We start from the raw sequence: 20,698 nt of genomic DNA, 5'->3' as shown, positions 1-20,698 counted from the left end.
CTCGTCTATAAGATGCTAGAGCCGAGGCCTGTGGCTCCACACCTGCCCACGGGGGATGCAATCCCGCTCACAAAGAACTCAGAAAGAGGCTGCCAGCCCCTCTACTGTGCTGACTCAGCGAGGCTGGATGTGAGGCTGGACATGAGGAAGAAGGAGTGCCATTGCCACTGGGCTCAGTTTAATACAGCGGACAATGCCAGACCCAAGGGCACCGGGAAACTAACACACCACGAGTGGTTATTTTTCAAGCCGGGTTCTACATGGCTTTTCCCTAACCGCACGGGCACCTGCTCTGCCCTCTCAAACTTGCATCCCAAGTAAAGCAAAGAAGACTGGGAGACAGGTGGAGGCGCTAAGACGAGGAGGTTCTTATTCTCCAATCCCCCAGTCTAGCCTGTGAAACTCTAGAAAGTTCCAGAATCCCTGTGTGCTGGAATTCCAATCTAAAAAGTAGAGACAACCCCATTCTAACTTCAGGGGCTGCAGCCAGTCTATCACTGTCATCATATTTAAAAATGGGAGATTTTTAGAGAACACTCTGGTTATAGTATTCCAAATGCAAATCCCCCCAGTAGGGCCGTATCCGGGACTCACGGAAACAGTTCGTTTATCAAGGTGGACAGATCTACTGTAACAAAGATGCACCTGCCGCTTCCAGGACTGTGACTCCAGAGCATTTGGTAAATGTTTAAACCAAAAATACCCAGAGAAACAATCCACCACTTTGAAGATGCTCCTACCTTCTCGCAAAGGTGCCATCACTCAACCAGGAAGGAAAAACACTTAAAGCTCACACTCCATTCCCCATCCCCCACCCCCACCATCTTCAAAGGATCCGAGACTTCACAACGGATTCCAAAGGCCCCTGTAATTTCGGCAGCATGATATTTTATGTCTTAGAAGCTATTTTTATTAGCCAGGATTGTAGAAAATTGACGTTTACCAGCCATTAGCCTTTCAAGCAGGGAACTCTTTTTTTTTCTCTTCCACGTGGAAGTGAACTCACACTTCCCTGCCAGTCAATCCTTAAGCTCTCCAGCTCCTTCAAGAAAAAAGTCATCGCAAAGCTTCTCAGTTCTCAAGAAAACATAAGTTCTATAATTTTACGGACTTCTGATCACAATTTTATTGCCTTCAGCCCTTCGCCGGTATTCTGTTTTCGTCTTAACATATAAGAACTGGATAAGACAAGCTGTAGAACATCTCTGCTGTATCTGAGGGCAGGTGGACAGGCAGGCTTAGGATGAAAGCGTCCGGCTCTGAACGGTCAGGAGCCGCTGGAAGACTCGCCTTCCCCACCCCTCGCTCATCACGGCGCCAGCATTGACCAGGATACGGCGTAACCCAGTCAAACCGACCCTACTCACGAATAACGGCAGCAAATAACTTATGTTCATGTGCCGCCCTGCCTCCCAGGAGCCCACAGAGCTCCATAATAAGCTGCTCCATAATTTATTTATTCAATTTTAAAGACATGCCTTTTGCCAAAAGTCCTCTGCCCACACGTAAGCACGTAAAGGCCAAGAAGCAAAAAGTCCCCAAACAGAACCACAGAACCTGCGGTTGCTCTAACGGAACATGGGCGGCCGCAGATGCCAGCTCACTGCAGCTCAGGGACCAGACCCAGAAGATGAGAGTCTAGGGTCATCCAGGGACAGCCCACAGCCCTGGGGTCCCGTCACGCATCAGGAATGTGGCGTTTTCTCTGAGAGACCATGTCCTGCTGGGCCGGGATGCCACCTCGATTCCCCAAGCTCAGGCAAGGAGAGAGGAAGGACAGGAGGGAGTGGGGCCTGCCGTACTCGCATGAATACATAGCACCAGGGACCACAGCACGAGCTGGCCAGGCCCTGCTCCACGCACCTCACGTCGATCATCTTGCTGGATGCTTGACACTGGCCTGTGCAATGAGAATGGTGATCTCCTCCTGTGGAAGGTGCCAGAGAAGATCACGCTCACTGGTCTCAGCACACGCTTAGTGTCACACAGCTGGTGACGGGGGGCATTGGGACCAGAACCCAGAGGCTGATGAGACCCTGGACCTCGGGGTGCCCGATTTCCACTGGGGGAACCCAGGTCTGAGGTGACAGAGGGGATGGAGGGCTGGCCTCAGGCAGCAGGTGCCCCGCTTAAATCCCAGCTCCTCCAGAATCAGCTGCAGGATTCACCCCAAGTCATTGTGCACCAGCGACCCTGCTTCATAAAGGGGGTTAATAATGCACCGCCTCATAGGGTGGTTGTGCAGATAATCCGGTCGGCACAGGTGAGGCACCTACTGGGGGGTCTGGCACAAGGGGGACTCGATCAGTGGGCTGGAACAACAGAACCACCGTCTGACCCGTGCCCCAGAGGGGGCCGGGACAGGCATGGGGCTCCCTGTAGGATTCTGGTGCTGCCAAAGGTGTCTGCAGGATGCAGCTCATCCTATCTACAGAGCTCACAAACCGAATGCCCACGGGTGTCCCCGCCAAGGAGGCAGTCAGGGCCCTCTGTAAAAATCTCACTGAAGAAAGAAGGGAAGAAAGGAAAAAGGTGTCTTTCCCCTTCAAATCCTCATGGAGTACCCACCAGGGAACATCAGGACAAAGCCACAGAGCAGCTTACTTGGCGCCTTCCAACGAGAGGGCCCTCCCCACTCTGCTCTGGCCACTCCGGGGCACAAGCGGGGAATGGAATTGCTGCCCCAGTGCCCAGCTGGAGCAGGGGACGGGGCCTGGGACACCCAGGCATCCAGCTGCCCTGGTCAATCTCTCGAAAGAACAGGCCCACTCCCATCCCGGACACTGGCCCTTGGGGCTGCCCATCCCAAGCCAGAGAGAGAGACAGGGTGGCCGGGCTGGGAGACACGACGGCAGCTCGCTCCCTGTGGGGCACCCAGGGCTCCCCGTCAACCAGAGACCCAGCAGGCAGGGCAGTGTGCGACTGTCCCCCAGTGTGCATGAGGCTACCCGCATCACAGCTGTCGAGAAGTGACAGGGATGGGGCGTGGAAACGAGGCTCGGCAGCCGCTTTCCTGAGCGCGCATGCGACCCTCTGCTTTCACGGAGCTACGCATCAGGCAGGAATACACGGCTGTCCGAGACACGGGAATCACGTGCTCAGAGCCAGAAGAATGCATTTCTGCATCCGCACAGGAAAGCAGTTTTGGGGAGGGGAGACACAAGTTCTGCAAATGCTTCCCTGGCAGAGACTGCCTGCTCCCAGGAGCGCCTCCACGTCTCGGCGGCAGGGGGAGTGTGCCTCTCCCTCTCCAGCAGCCGCTGCCAAACAATGCGGACCCGGACAGACGCAGATCTGTAGATGAACAAAATATTTACAATGTATCTATGTGATATTATCTGAGCCATAATGCTGGTTAAGATCCCATTTGACAGGGGAAGATAATGGGAGAACAAATGTTCTGTATACATTTTAATTCCAATGAGATTGTTCTGTGTCACGCTTTACAACATAAAATACTATATTGCTACACTGAAGTGCCTCGTTTGCAGTTCTGGCCAGACGGAAACACACAGCATCCTTCCAACCGCCCACCTGAGCTGCACTCCAAGATGTGGTCACCACCCGGCAGGCACCCACGGATGACACCGTTTCTCATGAGGGATGCCGACCCTTCTGAGCTAAAGACCTTCGACACCTGAGGCCCTGCGGCTTTAGGGAGCATCAGCTTCCCTGGGAGAGGGGTTAACCAGCTGCCCAGGCCGCACTCCCAGGATCTCTGAAGCAGTGGGTATGTGAGTTTCCTGAGGCCACTCTAATAAACGGCCACTAACTTGGTGGCTTAAACTAACAAAAATGCAGGGGCCGGCCCCGTGGCCAAGTGGTTAAGCTCGTGTGCTCCGCTTCAGCGGCCCGGGATTCAGATCCCATGTGTGGACCTACACTGCTCATCAGGCCATGCTGTGGGGTGGCGTCCCACATATAAGACTTATAACTAGGATATACAACTGTGTACTGGAGCTTTGGGGAGGGGAAAAAAAGAGGAAAGTTGGCAACAGACGTGAGCTCAGGGCCAATCTTCCTCACCAAAAAGCATACCTTAAAAAAAAAATTATTCTCTTGAGTTTCTAGAGGCCACACTGTGAAATGGAGGTGTGGGCAGGGCCGAGCTCCCTGAGGGCTCCAGGGGAGGAGCCTTCCTGCCTCTCCCAGCCTCTGGCAGCGCCAGGAGTTCCTGGGCTGTGGCCACATCCCTCTAGTCTCTGCCTCCATATCCACATGGCGTCTCCTCTGTGTCTGTGTCTCTCCTCTTTGTCTCTTAAAAGGACACTTGTCATCGGATTTAGGGCCCACCCAGATAATCCAGGACAATCTCATTTCAAGATCCTTAATTTAACCATACCTGCAAAGACCCTCTCTCCAAACAAGGTCATACTCCCAGGCTCCAGGTAGATGTATGTTTTGGGGCCACCATCCAACCCACTACAGTAGGTCTGGGAGGGGACCCAGGGGTCTGCTGGGTTTAACAGCATCCCCCAGGCAGACGGTTCCTGGACCACAACTGGACACCCTGCCTCTCTGCTTTGGACTCTGGTAACCAAGGCCCCGAGAGGGGAGGGCGCCCCCGATTCAGGCAGTCTCCCACAGCGCCCTGCTCCCAGCCAGGCGCACTCCCCGCCCGCGTGAGTCTCAGCCTGCATCCGCCCTTGGCCCCACTGGAAGCAGGTGCTAGGACCGCACGCTTCACAAAGCCATACACCCAGGGTCCCTCTCGGCCTTCCAGGCAGATCAACGTTGCCAGCCAGTGTTCAAACTGACATCGTGGCAGGACAAACCAACACAAAAAGAAACTCCGACATTTCTCCAAGTCAGACGCACACACACAGGCGCACACTCCTGAGGGAAGACCTGCAGGGCGAGCCGTCCTCCTCCGTCTTGCTCAGAGACACAGAGCAAAGTCCTTCCCACACAGAGATGGGGTCCCCTGACCCCAGGGCTGGAACCTAATTAAACTGTATTTCAAGTGGAAAACGCACCCACACCAGGCCGAGGATGCCTCTCTCAGGACCTGTGCTTCCGAGGGGCCTCTCGCCTAAGCCGGTCCCCTCCACCCTCCACCAGGACCGTCCTCCTGTTGGCAAGGCAGGGGCGGCACTCTCCCGCCCTGTGGATATTTATCTGCTGCTGGCGGCTTACTTTAATCCTTCCTAGATCCCCACACGCCATCAGCAAGAAAACGCCGGGAAGCCAAACAAGGAGACGTTGCGAGCAGCTGGATGGGAGGCGGCCGCACGCTCTGCAGCCACAGTCCACCCTCCGGAGCCTCCAAGGTGGCAGCTCTCCGTCTCAGGCCCACGAGGAAGCTGCCCGTCAGCGGCCTAATTTCAGACACAGGGCACAGCAGGCGGGAGCTCCTGGAAGGAGGCGGGAGCTGCCGAGGGCTGGAGCCTGGGATCAGACGGGCCCTCCTAACCTGTGACTCCCAGTGGGTTACTCAATCAGTGTGGGCCTCAGTTTCCTCCACGGTGAAGTGGGGGTGCCCACACAAACCGCTGAGGGTCCAGAGGAACAGACTGAAGAACAGAGCACAGTGCCCGGGACCCAGCAAACCCTCAGCACGTGGTAGCCAGAAACCAGCGTGCACGCCCACAAGGCGTGCTCCCTCATCACACGGCACGCGGAAGCCCCAAGGACATCCACGTCTTAATCCCCAAACCTGGGAGTATGTCACCTGATGTGGCCAAAGGGCCTCCGCAGCTATGGGCAAGGTGAGGACCTTGAGACTGGAGACGATCCTGGCTGACCCAGGAGGCCCAGTGTCATCACAGGGTCCTTATGAGTCAAAGGGGTGGCAGGAGAGGGAGCGAGAGGAGGAGACGGGACCACGGAGGAAGGCAGGGAGGGACGCGATGTGCTGGCTGTGGAGATGGAGGAGGGCCCGCCCGCCAAGGAAAGTGGTGAGGCCTCTAGAAGCTGTAAAGGCAAGAAATGGACCCCTCCTGGAGCCCCCAGAAGGACCAGCCCTGTCTACACCTGGACTCCAGCCCAGGGGAACCCGTGTTGGACTTCTGACCTCCAGAACTGAAAGATGATAAATCTGTGTCTTTCAAGCCGATAAATTTGTGGTCATTTGTGCCACACTAAGAAATGAATGCAATCCATAATCTTAGCAAATTCCGCCCTGGAAAAGGCACAGAGTGCACGACGGAAAGTCACGTGAATCATAGTGACCTCAACACACACCCAGGCGACGGGGCCCGGCCATCCACTGCCCTGGGCCCGCAGGTGTCCCAAAGGCATCAAATGGGAGGACATGTTGGCATGTGGAGAGTCCTCGAAAGACACCAGCTGCCCCTGATGGAGGCCGGGAGGGAAGCGGCCTTCGGCGGCACACCCGGGTCAAAGATAACCATGTCATCTTTTGTGGTTTTGTTTTGCTCTCTGGTTTAAGAAGCCGGGCAGCGTGGCACAATACTGGAGGCCACCAGGAGAGGGCAGCCTAGAGCTCGGGCAAAAAGTCGCCACCATTCTGAGCCTTTCGACAAAAAACAATCTTCTCAGCCCAGTTTACAACACACCATAGTCTGCTCTGAGGACGAAGCTTGAAAGAAGGAGCGAAGGGCCACGAGGTTTTACAAGGACACACGCGGGAGAACTTTAGCACGCTTGACAGAAAGGAGCTCACCCAGCTCACGGGGTTTCTTACGGCAGGATTCGCCGGAGGAAAGACTGCTTCTTTAAAAAGTCAGAATAACAGCTACGTTCTCTGAAAGGACGAGTGCCTGCTGGCTCGCTGGCTCTCAGCTCCTGATTAGTTCTGGCATCTTCTTCACTGTGCCTCCGAGAAAAGATAGAGCGAGCGAGCGAGAGGACCAGAAACCTAGAGTCGGAGGCCCCTGCAAACACCCAGGACCCCTGACCCAGGCAGAGGAGGCCGTTACTGGGTGCCCCCAACCCCGAGCTGGTGCAGGAGAGCCGGGCGGGTGGCTCCCCCAGACCAGCGTCCCCGGCTGCTCTCACGATCCGCCATCACAGGCCTCGTCAACGTCCCCAGAGCTCCCAGCCACAGTGGGAGCGGCTCGGGACCGTGGTTCTGTGCCGACACCCAGCACAGCCCAAATGTGTCCCAGGATTCCAGAGCCAGCTGGATGCCTTGCCGGGGTCTCTCTTGGCCGTCTCCCCGACGCCGGCAGAGGCTGAAAGCCGGTAAGGACACTGCTCCGGGGCTGTCTGCTACAGGCCTAGAAGGGAAAACTCCCTGAGCATCACAGACTCTGGCTCTTCCAGTCCAGGGCCCGTTCTGCAGACCACCGTGTCCGCAGAGTCTGGACCCACTTCCGGGGAGCCCTCACACGTCGGGGGTGGCGATCAAGCACCGAGACGCACCGGGCTTCTAGCTTGTTGCCAGTGTCCGAGATGAGAAACAATTAGCACGTCTGACTGCTGATAATTGCTAATTTTATCACGGTGCCCCCGGAACACCTGGGCTACCCTCCGGGCTGCATAAAAGCTCAGGCTCTAAAGCCATCTTCGTTCACATCACATGGGAGGTGCGAACGCGCTGAACGTGCAGGTCTGGACAAAGACGGGAGACACAGGGAAGGGCACGCATTTAGGCCAGCCTCCCAACCTCCCGGCCATCAGTTTCCGACCCACACGACAGGAACAGCTTCATCTCCCCGGAAGGGTGTTCTTGAGGACGACAGGCGACAGCGGACGCAGAAGCCGGCACAGAATCTGGCCAGACTCGACGTTATCATAATATCACAGCCACACACAGTCTCGCATCCCCTCATCCCATGACTCCAGGAAGATCCATATTTCAGAAACGCAAAAATCTTAATCTTTAAGCCACAGCGTCAATGAGTCCGTCAACCTCACGTCTGTGTGTGCAGCTTCTTCTCCAGCGAGAATTTTCATTTAATGACAGGTGATTATGGAGGGGGCAGAGGGTAAAAGATGCCCAGGAAGCCCCTGATCCATCACCTTGGGGACGCGGTGTGGAGTGGCCACACCCTAGCACCTCCCTCTCGGGGCTGCAGGGGGAGTGATGGAAGCAGTGGCACACGGGGTGTCTGACAGGCACACGGGGCACCTGATGGTCACTTGATGGGCACAGGGGGCACCTGATGGGCACACAGGGCACGTGATGGGCACACGGGGCACCTGATGGGCACAGGGGCACGTGATGGGCACACGGGGCACGTGATGGGCACACAGGGCACGTGATGGCCACATAGGGTGCCTGATGGGCACAGGGGCACATGATGGGCACACGGGGCCCATGATGGGCACACGGGGCACCTGATGGGCACAGGGGGCACGTGATGGGCACACAGGGCACGTGATGGCCACATAGGGCGCCTGATGGGCACAGGGGCACCTGATGGGCACACAGGGCACGTGATGGGCACAGGGGCACCTGATGGGCACACGGGGTATGTGATGGGCACATGGGGAGTGTGATGGCCAAACAAAGCGTGAGATGGGAACACAGGGCACATGATGGGTACACGGGGCGCCTGATGGGCACACGGGGCACCTAATGGGCACATGGGGTGCATGATGGGCACACAGGGCACCTGATGGGCACACGGGGCACGTGATGGCCACACAGGGTGCCTGATGGGCACAGGGGCACATAATGGGCACACGGGGGTTGTGATGGGCACATGGGGCGCCTGATGGCTGACTGCAAGGGGCACAGTCTTTGCCTCGTTTTGTTTCTGATTGTGGCTCTCAGGGCCTCCATCTGCATGCGTGGGCTCTGGCCTGGGGCAACACGGGAAGCTGGCTCTTCATGCTCCCTCATGGTGTCAGCCTCACTTCTCATCTGAGTGGCCACTTTCTAAGCACACACTCCCCTTCCTAAACCTCATAGCTCTGTGGCCAAGCAAAATTATAGCGGGAGAGGCGCTGGGAAACCCAGAGCAACGCTGGCCGCTGCAAAGGCATGGCCTCCCAGGACCGCCGGGGGCGTCGCGGCCTCCAGCACGGGCCGTGGAGGCTCCTTCCCAGGGACCCGAGGCCACGCCGACTGAGGCAGAGGGGGCCCAGGGCTGGAAGAAGTAGGAACATCCAGGCCTGGAGCCGCCAGAGCCGCCTGCCAGGGCTGGGCCTGCTTACCCGTCACGCGTCTCCACGTCAGGCAGGACCAAGGCTCCCGGAAGCCAGTCGATACTGTGGACAAAGTCCCAAGGCATCATCTCCTGGCTTCCTGGAAGAGGGGGCTAAGAGATCCAGTGGATTTCACATTCTCTGATGGGCGCATCAGACAGCCCTGCTTAATACAGGGAGTGATTCATTCATAACCCAGCCTCAGAGAGAGTTTCAAGTGGTGACTTTGTTTCATCTACTCAACAAACATTTACCAAGTGCCCATGACATGCTCTCTGCCATCCAGCGTGCTGGACACAGATACTAATTCACCAAGGAGCAGAGGGAGAGGCCAAGGCCCAAGGCCCAAAGGGCGGGGAGGCTCAGGGCAGAGGATGCAATGTGCTCTGAGCTTCCAGAGGGAAAGATAGGCACTTGCTAGAATGCACAGCTCTTGCTTTCCTAACGTCAGTGACTGCATTTGGCTGCATGCCACAAGAAGCTCAACTGTGGTATTTTAACCTTGTTTTTCTCACCTCTCCAGGGACAATATGTCCAGAGTTGTAGTTGTTCAAGGTTGCCACCTGGGACCCATTTCCTGCTCCACCATCCTCATAGTCACAAGATAGCTGCTGGGCCCCAACAATCACATCTGTACTCCATGAAAAAGGAAAAGGTAAGGGCAAAAGGCAGGAGGAATGGCCACTGAGTCTGTGTCTCTTCATCAGGAAAAAAAACAGCTTTCCCAGAAGCCTCATCTAGTAGAACAACCTAATTAGATCTCACTGACCAGCAAGGAGCTACCCTGCCACCTTGGTGTAAGAGAGTCAACAGGAGGTGTAGTCTCTTCACAGGGCTCAGTGGGAGCCGGGTGGTCGGCACAGTAGAGGGTGTGTTGTAAGGAAGCAGAGAGGAGAGGCATCAGGCAGGCAGCCTGCAGCCGCGGCTAGTCTCTCGTTAGCGTCACTTGTGGTGCCCGCCCTGCGAGTGACCAGGACCCAGCAACGTCCCGGTGTCAGCACCTTCGGACCCATTCGTTATTTCCTCGGCAGCACTGACGCCCGCCCGCCAGGCCGCAAGGCAGGCAGGGCGCTGGGGTGGGGGACCTGCCCAGCCTCTCGCCGCAGCCAGAGTCACCGCCACACATGCAGGTCCGGCCACACTGCGGGCAGAGCGGGTGTTTTTAAACCACTTGTAAGGACAGGCACTGGGGCCTCGGGCCACGCGGGTCCACTGGGGCAGGTCCTCCGATGCGGGTCCCAGGCACCTGCCTCTGAGCCCCTCTGCCCAGCCCTGGCCATGGCCCAGGGTGCAGACAAGTCATTCATTCAACAGCCACTGTGGGAGACTCGGCCCGGCTGGGGAGCCCTAGGGGTGGAGGCTGCTGCCGCAACCTGGCACCATCTCCTCCCTCCTCCTTCCTGAGACAGAACCAAGATTCTGCTCCAAGTAGCCAACTGCTCACCTACCAGATGTCGGGTCCAATTCTTTGCTTCCCAGCCTCCCTACCCCTTATGGCTGGGAGAGCACATGACCTAGTTCTAAACAGTGAGCACTTCTGGAGAGGTTCTGAGAAAGTGTTTGCTCTCCTGATAGCAAAGAAAGGCAGATGGTGCTACTACTCCCTCCTTCTTCCTGCTCTTCACTCAAATGCAACGCCTGGAGCCACGGCAGCCAGTTTGCAAAAATGAGGCAAGACAATGACAAGCTAAAGATGGTAGAACGGTAAGAATAAAGAAGATCAGGCATGTGATGTGCCACTGATCTGCCACTCCAGCCCTTGACCACCTATCTCTTCACTGTTACGGGAGCAAAATTAACCCCCATTTATTTAAGATTCTCTTAATTGGATTTTATCCTGTTGGCCAAGACCATTCTGAGACGATCTGAATGGTAACCAGAGTGACAGCTGCTGCCCTCAGGAACCTTGGAGTTTTAAGTGAGAGAGGACTGACCAGATGCTATCAGTCCTCCAAGGTGGACGCAGAGTGTGGCTGAGGGCGCACAGGCTGGTCCTCACTAATCGAGGGCTGGGAGGCGAGGGCTTCTCTGAGGAAGCCGCACCACGTGAAGTCATCAGGAAGAGAGCTCCTCTTTCCCCACCACTGGAGCTCACGGTTTGCCCACCTTCTCAGGTGACGTCAAGACCCCACTCCCTCCTGTGTCCACCAGACCACACGGCTACTCACCTGTCGCCGTCGTCTCCAGGAGCTAGGGGAGGTACCTCCCCTGAGCCCCGGCCCACCACGCACCCATCCCTCTCCCATCTTCGCGGGGTTTTCCCAGAGAAGCTAGTCTGGGTTTTTCTAGAACTCTGCCCGCCACGGAAGAGCAATGCAGGTCACCACCTCCGCGCAGCCTCGGGCCAGGCTGGCCTGAATTATTAACAAAGCAGAGAAAAAGACACCAGCTCAGCAACTGCCCCGCACTAACAACGCACGGCTTAGAGAAGGTTCGACTTCCGCCTAACAAAAACGGCGAACCATGTACTTTAGGTATGCCATGAGCCCGTCATCAAAACCATCAGCGAATTCTCCTGGAAACAAAAGGACAGCGCAAACGCAGCTCCATCCACGCGCTCGCCAGAAGCAGCTCAGGCGGGAACCAGACAGCGGGGAGCCAGGGCCCCGCAAACCAGCTGAACAAACGCGAGAGCCAAGCTCAGCAGCTCCGCCCTTCGAAAGGTTCACGACACCATAGTAGTTGCTGCCCTATTGGGGAAAACTATTTTAAGCCTAATTAGCATGAAAATTTTAGAATGCAAATGCTTTTCATTTAGACATACAGCAAAATGCCACGACATTTCTTCCATCCATTTATCATAAACAAGTTAATTACTGTGTAACAAATCGCTCCTTCTGGAATCGGGATGTTGGGGGCTGCTGGGGAGCTGACTCAGGCAAAGAGAAGGAGCCACCAGCCAGTCGTTAATGGCTTATGGCACAGTTCTAACAAAACGGTGACTGTGCAGCTTCGCTTGTCAAATTAAGGTTAAGCTCTCTCTGTTGGAATAACTCAATTAGAAGTAGTCATTATCCATTTAACTTGACTCCTACCAGAATAACAGAAATATTGTCCCTTTTATTTATTTATTTGTGGCGCACGCGTCTTGAAGGTCGTCTCGTAGTTCGCAAAGTTTTCTACATAAATAGAGAAATTTTTATCTGCCCTGGCTCGAGTGTATGTCAGCATTAGCTTTCGCCTCCTTATGCGTAAACTTATTTCTAAGATATAAAACGTCTCTTTGTTCCTGAGAACAAGGAGAGGGGGGCACACACAGGTGTGGAAGAAGCAATGGGACCCTCGCCCACCCCAGAGAAGGGGAGGGGCAAGGTCCCCAATGCCTGGGAGACAATGCCACTCTCCCCTCAACCAGGGTGGCACTGGGCCTCATCGTGGGCAGGAGCAGGTGCTCAGAATGCGAGTCGCGCATCCACAAACCCCACAAGCTGGACCAGGTTCACCTCGGATGATGAGCTCTTCATCCTCCACTCGCGAAACCACCTGGGCTCACGGGCTAGGCCAACATCCCGCCAGCCATCAGGGCTTCCCACCACCCAGGCCGGCTCAGCCTGGACCCGCACAGCCCACCCGGAGCAAGAGGAGGCGCTTGTGTGAAATCTCACATTTATCACAAAGAGTATGAGAATCTGTCATTCTCTTCTGTAGTCGACAGCATTTGTCGTTACTAAAAGAGAGGCATTTTTTTTTCTTAAATTCCTGAATAAAACTGATACTCCAAGATCTCATCAAGTTTAGCTCCACACCCAGGGAGGCATCAGGACAGGACGCCAGAACTCAGGACGTGCAAACAGCGGTATCACACCAAGTGGCTCCCGTTATGCTCAACAGTACAGGGCAGTGAGTGTGACGCAATCTTCCGGGCCTTCTCTGCAGGCACACAGGGATGCTCAGTAAACCAACCGATCCTGAAAGACGGTCTACCCTTCCTACCTCTAAATGACATACACAGCGCAATCTACAGGGTCTCTCGAAAGCTCCTACCACAGCCGTGCACATGTGTTTCGGTTCTGGTTCATCTCTTTTGGTAATCCGTGGAAGAGTCAATAAGATCACAGCCCTGCTTCCGCAATCCACTCAGATAACAACAAGCAAGCAGGAAAGGTTGGATGCAGTGCAAAATAAAACTCCTGATTCATATAATCAGAAACAAACAAGGAAAGCCAAGAAGCTCTGTCTCCAAGGGAGAGGATCTGAAAAGCCACCTCGTTCTGTGTTCACACACACAAAGGAAGTGCTGTCAGTTCTTGGGGGGAAATTCTCTATTCCCTGAAACACAAAACTGGGGAGAAAGGCAGCAGTCGGAGGATTATTTAGTCGTGAATGCTGAAACCCAGCTTTGCCGGTTTATCTAAAGTTCGCTCCCCCCATTGCTTTGAAATGAGCTACAAGCTGCCACTCTGGGACGGCGATGCCGGGAGCGAAGGCATCAGCAAGGTGCTGGTGGTTTGACTTTGAAACCTCAGGGAAGGAAGAACTGATTCATTTCCCCTCCCATGCAAATATAAAGTTTAATTAGTTTGTCTTGAAAGGGAAAACAGATCAATGTGCAGAATGATCTATTGTCATTTGAGTTTTGAAGCCGTCTCTGACTTCCCCGTCACAAATGTGGATATAATCCTGCAGTTACGATAAGGCTAATTGGTCGTTCCCTCCTGTATGTGTGTTTTCGTGTTGTCAGTGGGGCAGTAATGAAAATGAATGCCGCATTTGTGAACAGAACGTCTGTGGGCTTATTTACTGCATTTCCAACAACATCGTCTGCCTTAGCATGCATTTCAAAGCAGGGATAATTTAAGAATCCAGAATTTCATACATAAAAATACTTAGTAAGAAAGTCTCTCTCTGCTCATTATTTGGGTGACTTTACATCCGAACTCCAATTTCTTGCCCAGGAAATGATTCACCTCCCTCAAAAACGACAGGGACTCTGCATCATCCGCCTGTGACGCCAAATGCCCTTTAGGTTGACCAGTCTGCACCTCAGTGACCTCACAACCACCATTTTGCAAAGAGCCTGGTTCAAAGAGCTCAGCCTTGCCTCTTCCACCGACATGTTCCCCAATGCTGAGCGTCGCTGCGATCCATTTCCGCCCTCCACCCCACCTTACCTTTGAGGAGCTTCTCTCCTTCCAGAATGTTTTGGGAGATTAATGCCGTGTAATCTTCTTCAGAGAATCCAGCCTTGCAGGTCTCCCTGGCTGTAAGATCCCCATTATGGGCCTGAGAAGGAAAGAAGAGAGAATAGGCATAGTCTGTGGAAATTCAACCCCACCCACGTTTATCAGGGGCCTGAGTGGCAAGGTCTGGGGCTATGACAGGAATGCCACAAACCACAGCCTCCACGCAGGGGTAACGTGGTGTCTGCTTCTGTGGCCTTAATGAACATTAGCCTGGGGATAGGGGCGTGTGTTGTGGGGGGAGGGCTGCGCTTGCCAGGGCCTCAGCGGCACTTGACGAGGGGAACGCCTGAGGAGCAGTAGGCGGGAGAGAAAGGAGTTAGCCAAGGAAGCCGCCGGGTGGGGAGGTCATCACTCCAGTAGAGACCTTTCACCCTGAGGGCCCAATGGGGGGCGCTGGGAGCGGTGGACTGGCGGGCTGCCTCCTCCCTGTGGCCACCAGGGAGGGAGGAGGGGGGCAGGGCCAGAAAGGAGATTCTTCAAGACCGGGCTGAGAGCCTGCCTCTGAGGAAGGCTGCAAGAACGCAGGGTGACGAGGAGGGGGGCGGGTTCACCCCTTCATCCTCTCCCCCCATTTCATTCCCTGGACATTTGTCCACCTTTGGAGCCCCCCTCTCCAGCCCATCCTGGCGAGAGAGCTTCCCTAACTGAGCGGAAAGGGTGGGTGTCCTGGCCTCGGAGCGCTCTCTGCTTTCCCGCCCAGTGGGAGATCCAGAGCCCACGGCACGAGGAGCAGGGCGAGGCTGGGGGTGGGCGGTGGGCGGTGGGCCCCTCCCAGGCTGCAGGGAGCAGCAGCCACAGGTCAGCCGCGCTGCGCTCGGCGTGGGGAATGGAGGACAGACAGTGTGTGCCACGGGGACGCCAGCCCCGCGACGGGAGAAGGAGCGCAGCGATGCCCGCTCTCTGGCGAGCACGGGGCAGGGGCGCAGCCCGCGCCCCACAGTGGCGCCTTTGCCGGGGCTGCCGGAGCGGAACGCGCCTCCTCACCGCCGGCCACCGCCTCCAGGCCCGCCCGCCGCCGCCGCCCGCCCGGGGCTCTAGAGGCCGCCGGAGCCCGACCTCCCGGCTCCGGACGCGGGCGCCCCGCATCCGAAAGCATCCAAGGAAGCAGAGCGGGGCGCGGGGTCAGTGCTCGGGAGAAGCTGCAAACCACGGCGCCCAGGAAAGTTTCCACCCGCCGTGGTGTGTGTGGAGCGCACCCCGACGGCCACAGCCTCCGAGCAGGTCTCGGCGGCGGGCACTCGTTTGTTTCCGAGGTACAACAGCGCGGCCCGGGAGGAGCAGCAAGGCCGATCGGCCACGAGAGGGGGTTCCTGCAACTCCCGCGGCCTCGCCGCCTCCCCCCAGGGGCGCCACCCGGCGCAGCCCGCACGCTGCCCCCGCGGCCCTGTACCCAGCAGCGCAGAGCAGGGCGGGCGACTGCGCTCCGGGTTCCGCAGGAAGAAGGCGGCCGCCTGGATCGCGCTCCCGGGGCACCTCGCTCTGCGCCCGCTCGGCGCCCGGCTCCCCGGCCCCGTTCCGAGCAGCCGGGGCCCCGCCGGACACGGGATCCAGCCCGCGCCGCGGAGAGTCCGTAGCGAGGATGCCCCGCGGTCCACATCGGCCGCCCACCCGACTGCCGGCACCCACAGGACAGAGGCGGCGCCGCGCCGGGAGCCCCCAGCCGCCGGGCAGGGGCTGCCAGACCCGGTACTCCGAGCACCCTGATGCCCGGTCCGCTGCCGCCAGGCTCCCTTCGCCTGCAGCTCTCGCCGGGGCTGGGCTTGCCAACTCCGGAGACGCGCGGCTCCCGGGCGATGGAGGGCGCGCCGGCTCCGCCAGCGGGCAGCCTGCCCGGGCGCGGGCGAGCCGAGCTCCGGGCAGCGGCCGCGGACCTGGGCGGCCGAGGGATGGTCGGCGGGTCCGGCTTCGGGCAGAGCTCCCTGGGTCCCCCACCCACCCACACTCCCATCCGGCTCCGCACCGCCGTTCCCTGCTGCCCCGGCGGCTCCCCGCTCCAGCCGACCGCAGGCGGCTTCGCGGAGCGCGGGAGCCGGCTGGATGCAGCGGTGCGCGTGGCAGGGCGCCCAGCGCGGGCCGGGGAAGCCCGGGAGAGCCCCGCCGGGCGAGTGCGCGCCCCGCCGGCTCCGGAGGCGGCCCCGCGCTGCCCGGGGCTTCCGAGCGGCAGGGGCAGGAGGCGGCAACTTACCCGGAGCGCGCCGGAGAGCCAGAGCAGGACGAGAAGCACGCCCGAGCCCGCGGTCATCTTCCCCGCCACGCCGCGCCCGGCTCCCGCCCGGTGCCCGGCGCCCGGATCGCCGCCTCCGATCCCGCCGCTCCGATCGCCGCCGCCGCCGCCGCCGCCGCTGCCGCTCGAGCGGGCCCGCGCCTCCAGCCCGGCTGCGCCGCCGCGATCGCCGCCGGGCTCCGGGAGCGAGGCCAAGTCGGCCGGCGCGCGCTCCCCCGGGCCGGTGCGTCCCCGGCCTCGCAGCCGCCCGCGCCTCTGTTCCGCGCGCTCGGAACTGCAGGTGAAGCCGCGCGGCCGCCCCGCCGACGCCCCGCCCGCCGCCCGGCCCTGCGCTCGCTCGGCCTGACGCGGGCCTTAAAGGCGCCGCGCCCCCCGCGCCGCGCCGCGCCGCCCCGCCCCGCTGGGCCCGGCGTGGGCAGGGCGTCCAGAGCGGGTGTCTGCCGGAGGGGCGGCGGACCCTCGGTCCACAGGGAAAAGGAGGGGACTGTGAAGACTGGAGAAGGCACGAGGGTCCCCGCCCCCCAACCCTGAGCACCCCTTCTGGATGCGGAGCCCCTGCTGCCGTAGTCCCAATTCCTGCTTGGCCCACGGTGGGAGTGGGCGCTCCTCTTCCGCCGGTTGTTTCCCTTGTCTTCTCACTACCTCCCTCCACCCGGGCCCCCCTCAGGCCTTGCGCCCGAATTTGGACCTAGAGACAGGATCCGAGAGGAACAGGCTGTGTTTCAGCTGGCGGGCTGTGCAGACCCGCCAGCGCGTCGGAAAGCTCCAAGTCTGGGCCCTGGCTCCTGAGCACCCTTCAGGGTCTGGACGGGACTCATGCCTGTTTGTGCATCAGAACACTGTTAGGCCTGAGAAGCCAAGAAAGAAGTAGAGGCCCCAGGAAGGGAAAGGAGGAAACTCCCGGCAGAGGAGCTGTCAGGAAAGTCAGCGCAGCAGGCCTGGCTCCACGGGCTCCGCTTGGGTGATTTCTGAGCTGGGGGACCCTTCTTTAAGGGATCATCAGGTGAAAAACACGTACAGCTTGGAAAGTGAGTAAATGTTTCTGCATGTTTCCTTTTGGCTTGGAGATTTGAAGAAAAATGGTTTTATTTGCTCAGATATTTCAAGTTTTCCTGGTCTTGGTTTGGAGGAGCTCTCTGTCCAGAATACGTTAGTTCTGGTTTAAGGGTACGCTGCAAAGGAGGGGGAGCAAAATGGAGTGAAGCTTTAGCTCCAAGGTCAGAGTCAACCTGGGCAGGAGAGCAGAAGTGCTGCCGACCAACCCCTACTCGTCCCCCGGGAACCTCACACCTGAGCAGGGCAGTCTGCTGGTTAGCGCGATGCGTTAGACTTCAGATTTTAGATTAGTCTAGAGAGGCAGGTTAGGTGCTATATCCAAGAGCAGGAGGCCATCTGCAGTTTCTCACCTTTTAACTGTGTGACCAGCCAGTGGAATAGCCACCTGTACCGGCCTGCCCGGCCCCACCTGGTGGGAGAGAAACAGGAGACCGATTTACCTGGCCAAGTGTGCCAGGCTTGTCATTCTGTTCAGATGCCCACAGGGGGCTTGCGTAGCCGGTGAGGTTTCATGTACAAACCCATCTGGAATCCACAGGGTGGGGAACTCCATTCCTCGGCCATGTGCTCACCCTCTGAAGGACCCCGTCTGCTTCCCTTACTCAAGGCACTTCCTCGCCCCGAGAGGGCTCACACAGGCCAGCCAAGGCTGCTCACTGTTGTCCTGAAATGTCCATCCACCCATCACTGGGACCTGCCTTTGTCCTCAGAAGGCCCCAGCATGATGCGAATCATTTCTTAGGATGGGCATCCCAGGTGCTCTGTGAAACGGCGGGAGTGCAAGCGGGCATGCCCATGTGAAAACAAGATCGTGTCGGGTGGGTCCTGAGGCCCAGGCACTGGAGGAGACACATCTCCCTGTGTCCTGCCACTGAATGTCCCATGTCTGGACAGCCCTGAAGTGCGCTGTGACCTCCAACAGGGTATGTACCTCCCGGCAGTAACCAGTCTTGAGTCGGACCCTGACGTGGGAGCTCTGTGTCGGCTAACTCAGAATCATCCTCACTCCGTCGGTGGTTCAGTTTTCACGCCCCTACAGGGAGTGGGGGGGAGTGGTGTGCAGGGTCAGGCACAGGTGGGAGCTGTGGCACAGCATTCCGCCCAGGCCCTGCGCCCCCACCTGTGTAGCATTCCCCAAACTTGTCTGACGGAGGAAGCCCTTTACGCAGCACACAGCGTCTTACAGGAACTCCCGTTTTCAGGAAGATGGTTTCAGCAGCGCTGCAGTGACTGATGCGAGCCCAGCAGAGAGCATTGGTTTATCAGACTTGCTGTGAATGGAGCGGTGAGCATACATTGAGAGGAGGGGAAAATGTGATCTAAAACACAAGGCAGTAGATTTCAAAGGATAGTCTGCAGCCTTGTCACTCGGACTGTGGTCCCCAGACCAGCAGCATCGACACCCCTAAGGAGCTTGTTAAAAATGCAGAGCCTCAGAGCACACCCCACGCCTACCTTACGTGCGGGCACCTGCATCTTGACCGACTCCCCCTTCGCTCCACCTCTGTCCTCGGGGCATCTGCCTCAGAATCCTAGGGAGGCTCCTGAACGATGCAGAGTCCTGGTTTCTGCCTGAGGCCTGCTGACGTGGAGCTTGGAGAATGGGGCCTGGGACCTGGCCTTGTAACAATGTCTTGGGGTGACGTTCACGCACACTAGCGTTTGAGAACCACTGGCCTGTCCCACAGGCAACAAGCAGCTCCCGGGAGCCTCCTAAAAATGCTACTTCCTGGGCCGCCCCTGGATCTACTGAGTCTGGGCGTCTAGGGGCCGAGCCTGGGAATCAGCACGAGGATGATGGTGAAACGGACACAGCTGCCCTGAGGCGGGACTCCAGCCAGCTCTGCTCTGCCCAGCATCCTGGGGCTATGCCCACTGGGAGGAGGAGCTGTGATCTCCGCCCCTGGATCAAGAGCCCTAGAGAAAAGTGTGCTTTTGTTTCTAGGAGAGATTAAGAAAATGCATTTGGGAGGGTAGCCTATGAGTGGCTGTTTGCTCTCGACACCTGTAAACTGTTGACTGTAATTGGACCACAGATGTTCCCTGAGCCTGATAGCTTTCTCTCCTCCGGCCGTGGAGGGGAGTCTGGGGAGGGGTTCTTCTCTAATAGGAAATTGAATGATTGTATTGGGGCTGCATTTCCTTGCCTTCCTCTGATTTAATCTGTTTTTCTCCATTTATCATTATTATTTTCGACACTTCAGTGTTAGACAAAAAGCTGTTTTGTAAAGAAAGCAGGGGGATGTTAGCAAAAGGTGTGTTCATAGAATCAAACAGAATCTTTGTGGGCAAATGAAGGTATTCAAAGTCCTGCAGAAATGGATGAAATCCTCCTGCCCTCCAGCTCAAGGAGACCTCCCAGCGTGGAACAGAGAAGAGCAATCTCACAGGAGAAAGCAGGAGAGAGGTAAGACAGGCTGGCACAGGTCGCTCTGTGCTCAGGTCCAGCGATGCTCACCCACAAAGCGGATGGACCCTGGGGAGCAAGAGGAGAGTGGCGTTAGTGCCACTGTCTTCGTTTTCACCAGCATCAGCTTTGTCTTTAACATCTATTGATATCTGGTGTGTGCCAGGCGCTGTGTGGAAGGTCTGCGAGTCATCATCTCCCATAATCCTCACACACAAAAGAGGTGATGTCTGCACGTTCCACAGACAGAAAACGGACCTGGAGATGTGGAACAGCCTGCCCGGGGCATGAGCTGGTGTGTGGCCAGGCACTCGGCGGTGTGACCCACGGCCTGGGCTCTGCTAGTGAGGGAAGCCGTGTCCTGGCAGCAGCGGTGGGGAGGGACCTCTCAGGGGCCGGGGGTTCCATTCTGTGCTGGTGCCTGCTCATGTGTTTCCTGTCTGCCCTTAGGAAGCGGGGCTGCAGTGGTGGGAGTGGGGAGACGTGTCACAGGATGCCAGTAACAGAGCCTCATTCACGACCTTGCGTGGTGTCTGACTTGTCATTTGCTGGTTTTTAGAAGCAGCTTGACAAGAGGAGAAAAGGAGGTCAGGGTGACCTCGGCTGACGTGGGCAGACTAGTGCACGTCAGGGAGCACACACAGTGCACCGTTACCCCCTCATCCCCTGGACGGCGAGGACCCCTGACTCCCAGGAGCACAGCACTGCCCACACCCCTGCTCCCTGGGTCCTCCTAATGTGGGATGGAGCTCTGCCCATCCATGTCTGGGA

General features: G+C 57.6%; 1 protein-coding gene and 1 long non-coding RNA gene across 2 annotated transcripts in view; one reads left to right on the top strand and one right to left on the bottom strand.

The window, feature by feature from the left end:
• CDH4 (cadherin 4) overlaps positions 1 to 16,768 on the bottom strand; it is a 597,550-nt gene extending 580,782 nt beyond the window's left edge. The window contains exons 1-2 of the mRNA XM_023626852.2: positions 16,426 to 16,768; positions 14,169 to 14,280 (exon numbers count right to left, since the gene is read on the bottom strand). Coding sequence (XP_023482620.1) covers positions 14,169 to 14,280; positions 16,426 to 16,482 — 169 coding nt within the window. The 5' untranslated portion in view covers positions 16,483 to 16,768. The remainder of the gene's footprint in view (positions 1 to 14,168; positions 14,281 to 16,425) is intronic.
• Positions 16,769 to 18,307: 1,539 nt separating this feature from the next.
• Positions 18,308 to 20,230, top strand: LOC138920169 (uncharacterized). Its single transcript, XR_011430898.1, has 4 exons — positions 18,308 to 18,443; positions 18,723 to 18,805; positions 19,865 to 19,927; positions 20,094 to 20,230. It is a non-coding gene; the product is annotated as an uncharacterized lncRNA (long non-coding RNA).
• Positions 20,231 to 20,698: the final 468 nt, after the last annotated feature.

Source organism: Equus caballus, chromosome 22 (assembly GCF_041296265.1).
Source record: "Equus caballus isolate H_3958 breed thoroughbred chromosome 22, TB-T2T, whole genome shotgun sequence".
In the NCBI taxonomy this organism is placed as follows: Eukaryota; Metazoa; Chordata; class Mammalia; order Perissodactyla; family Equidae; genus Equus; species Equus caballus.
The sequence above is the reverse complement of the archived record's forward strand: the minus strand, read 5'-3'. Positions and strand labels throughout refer to the sequence as shown.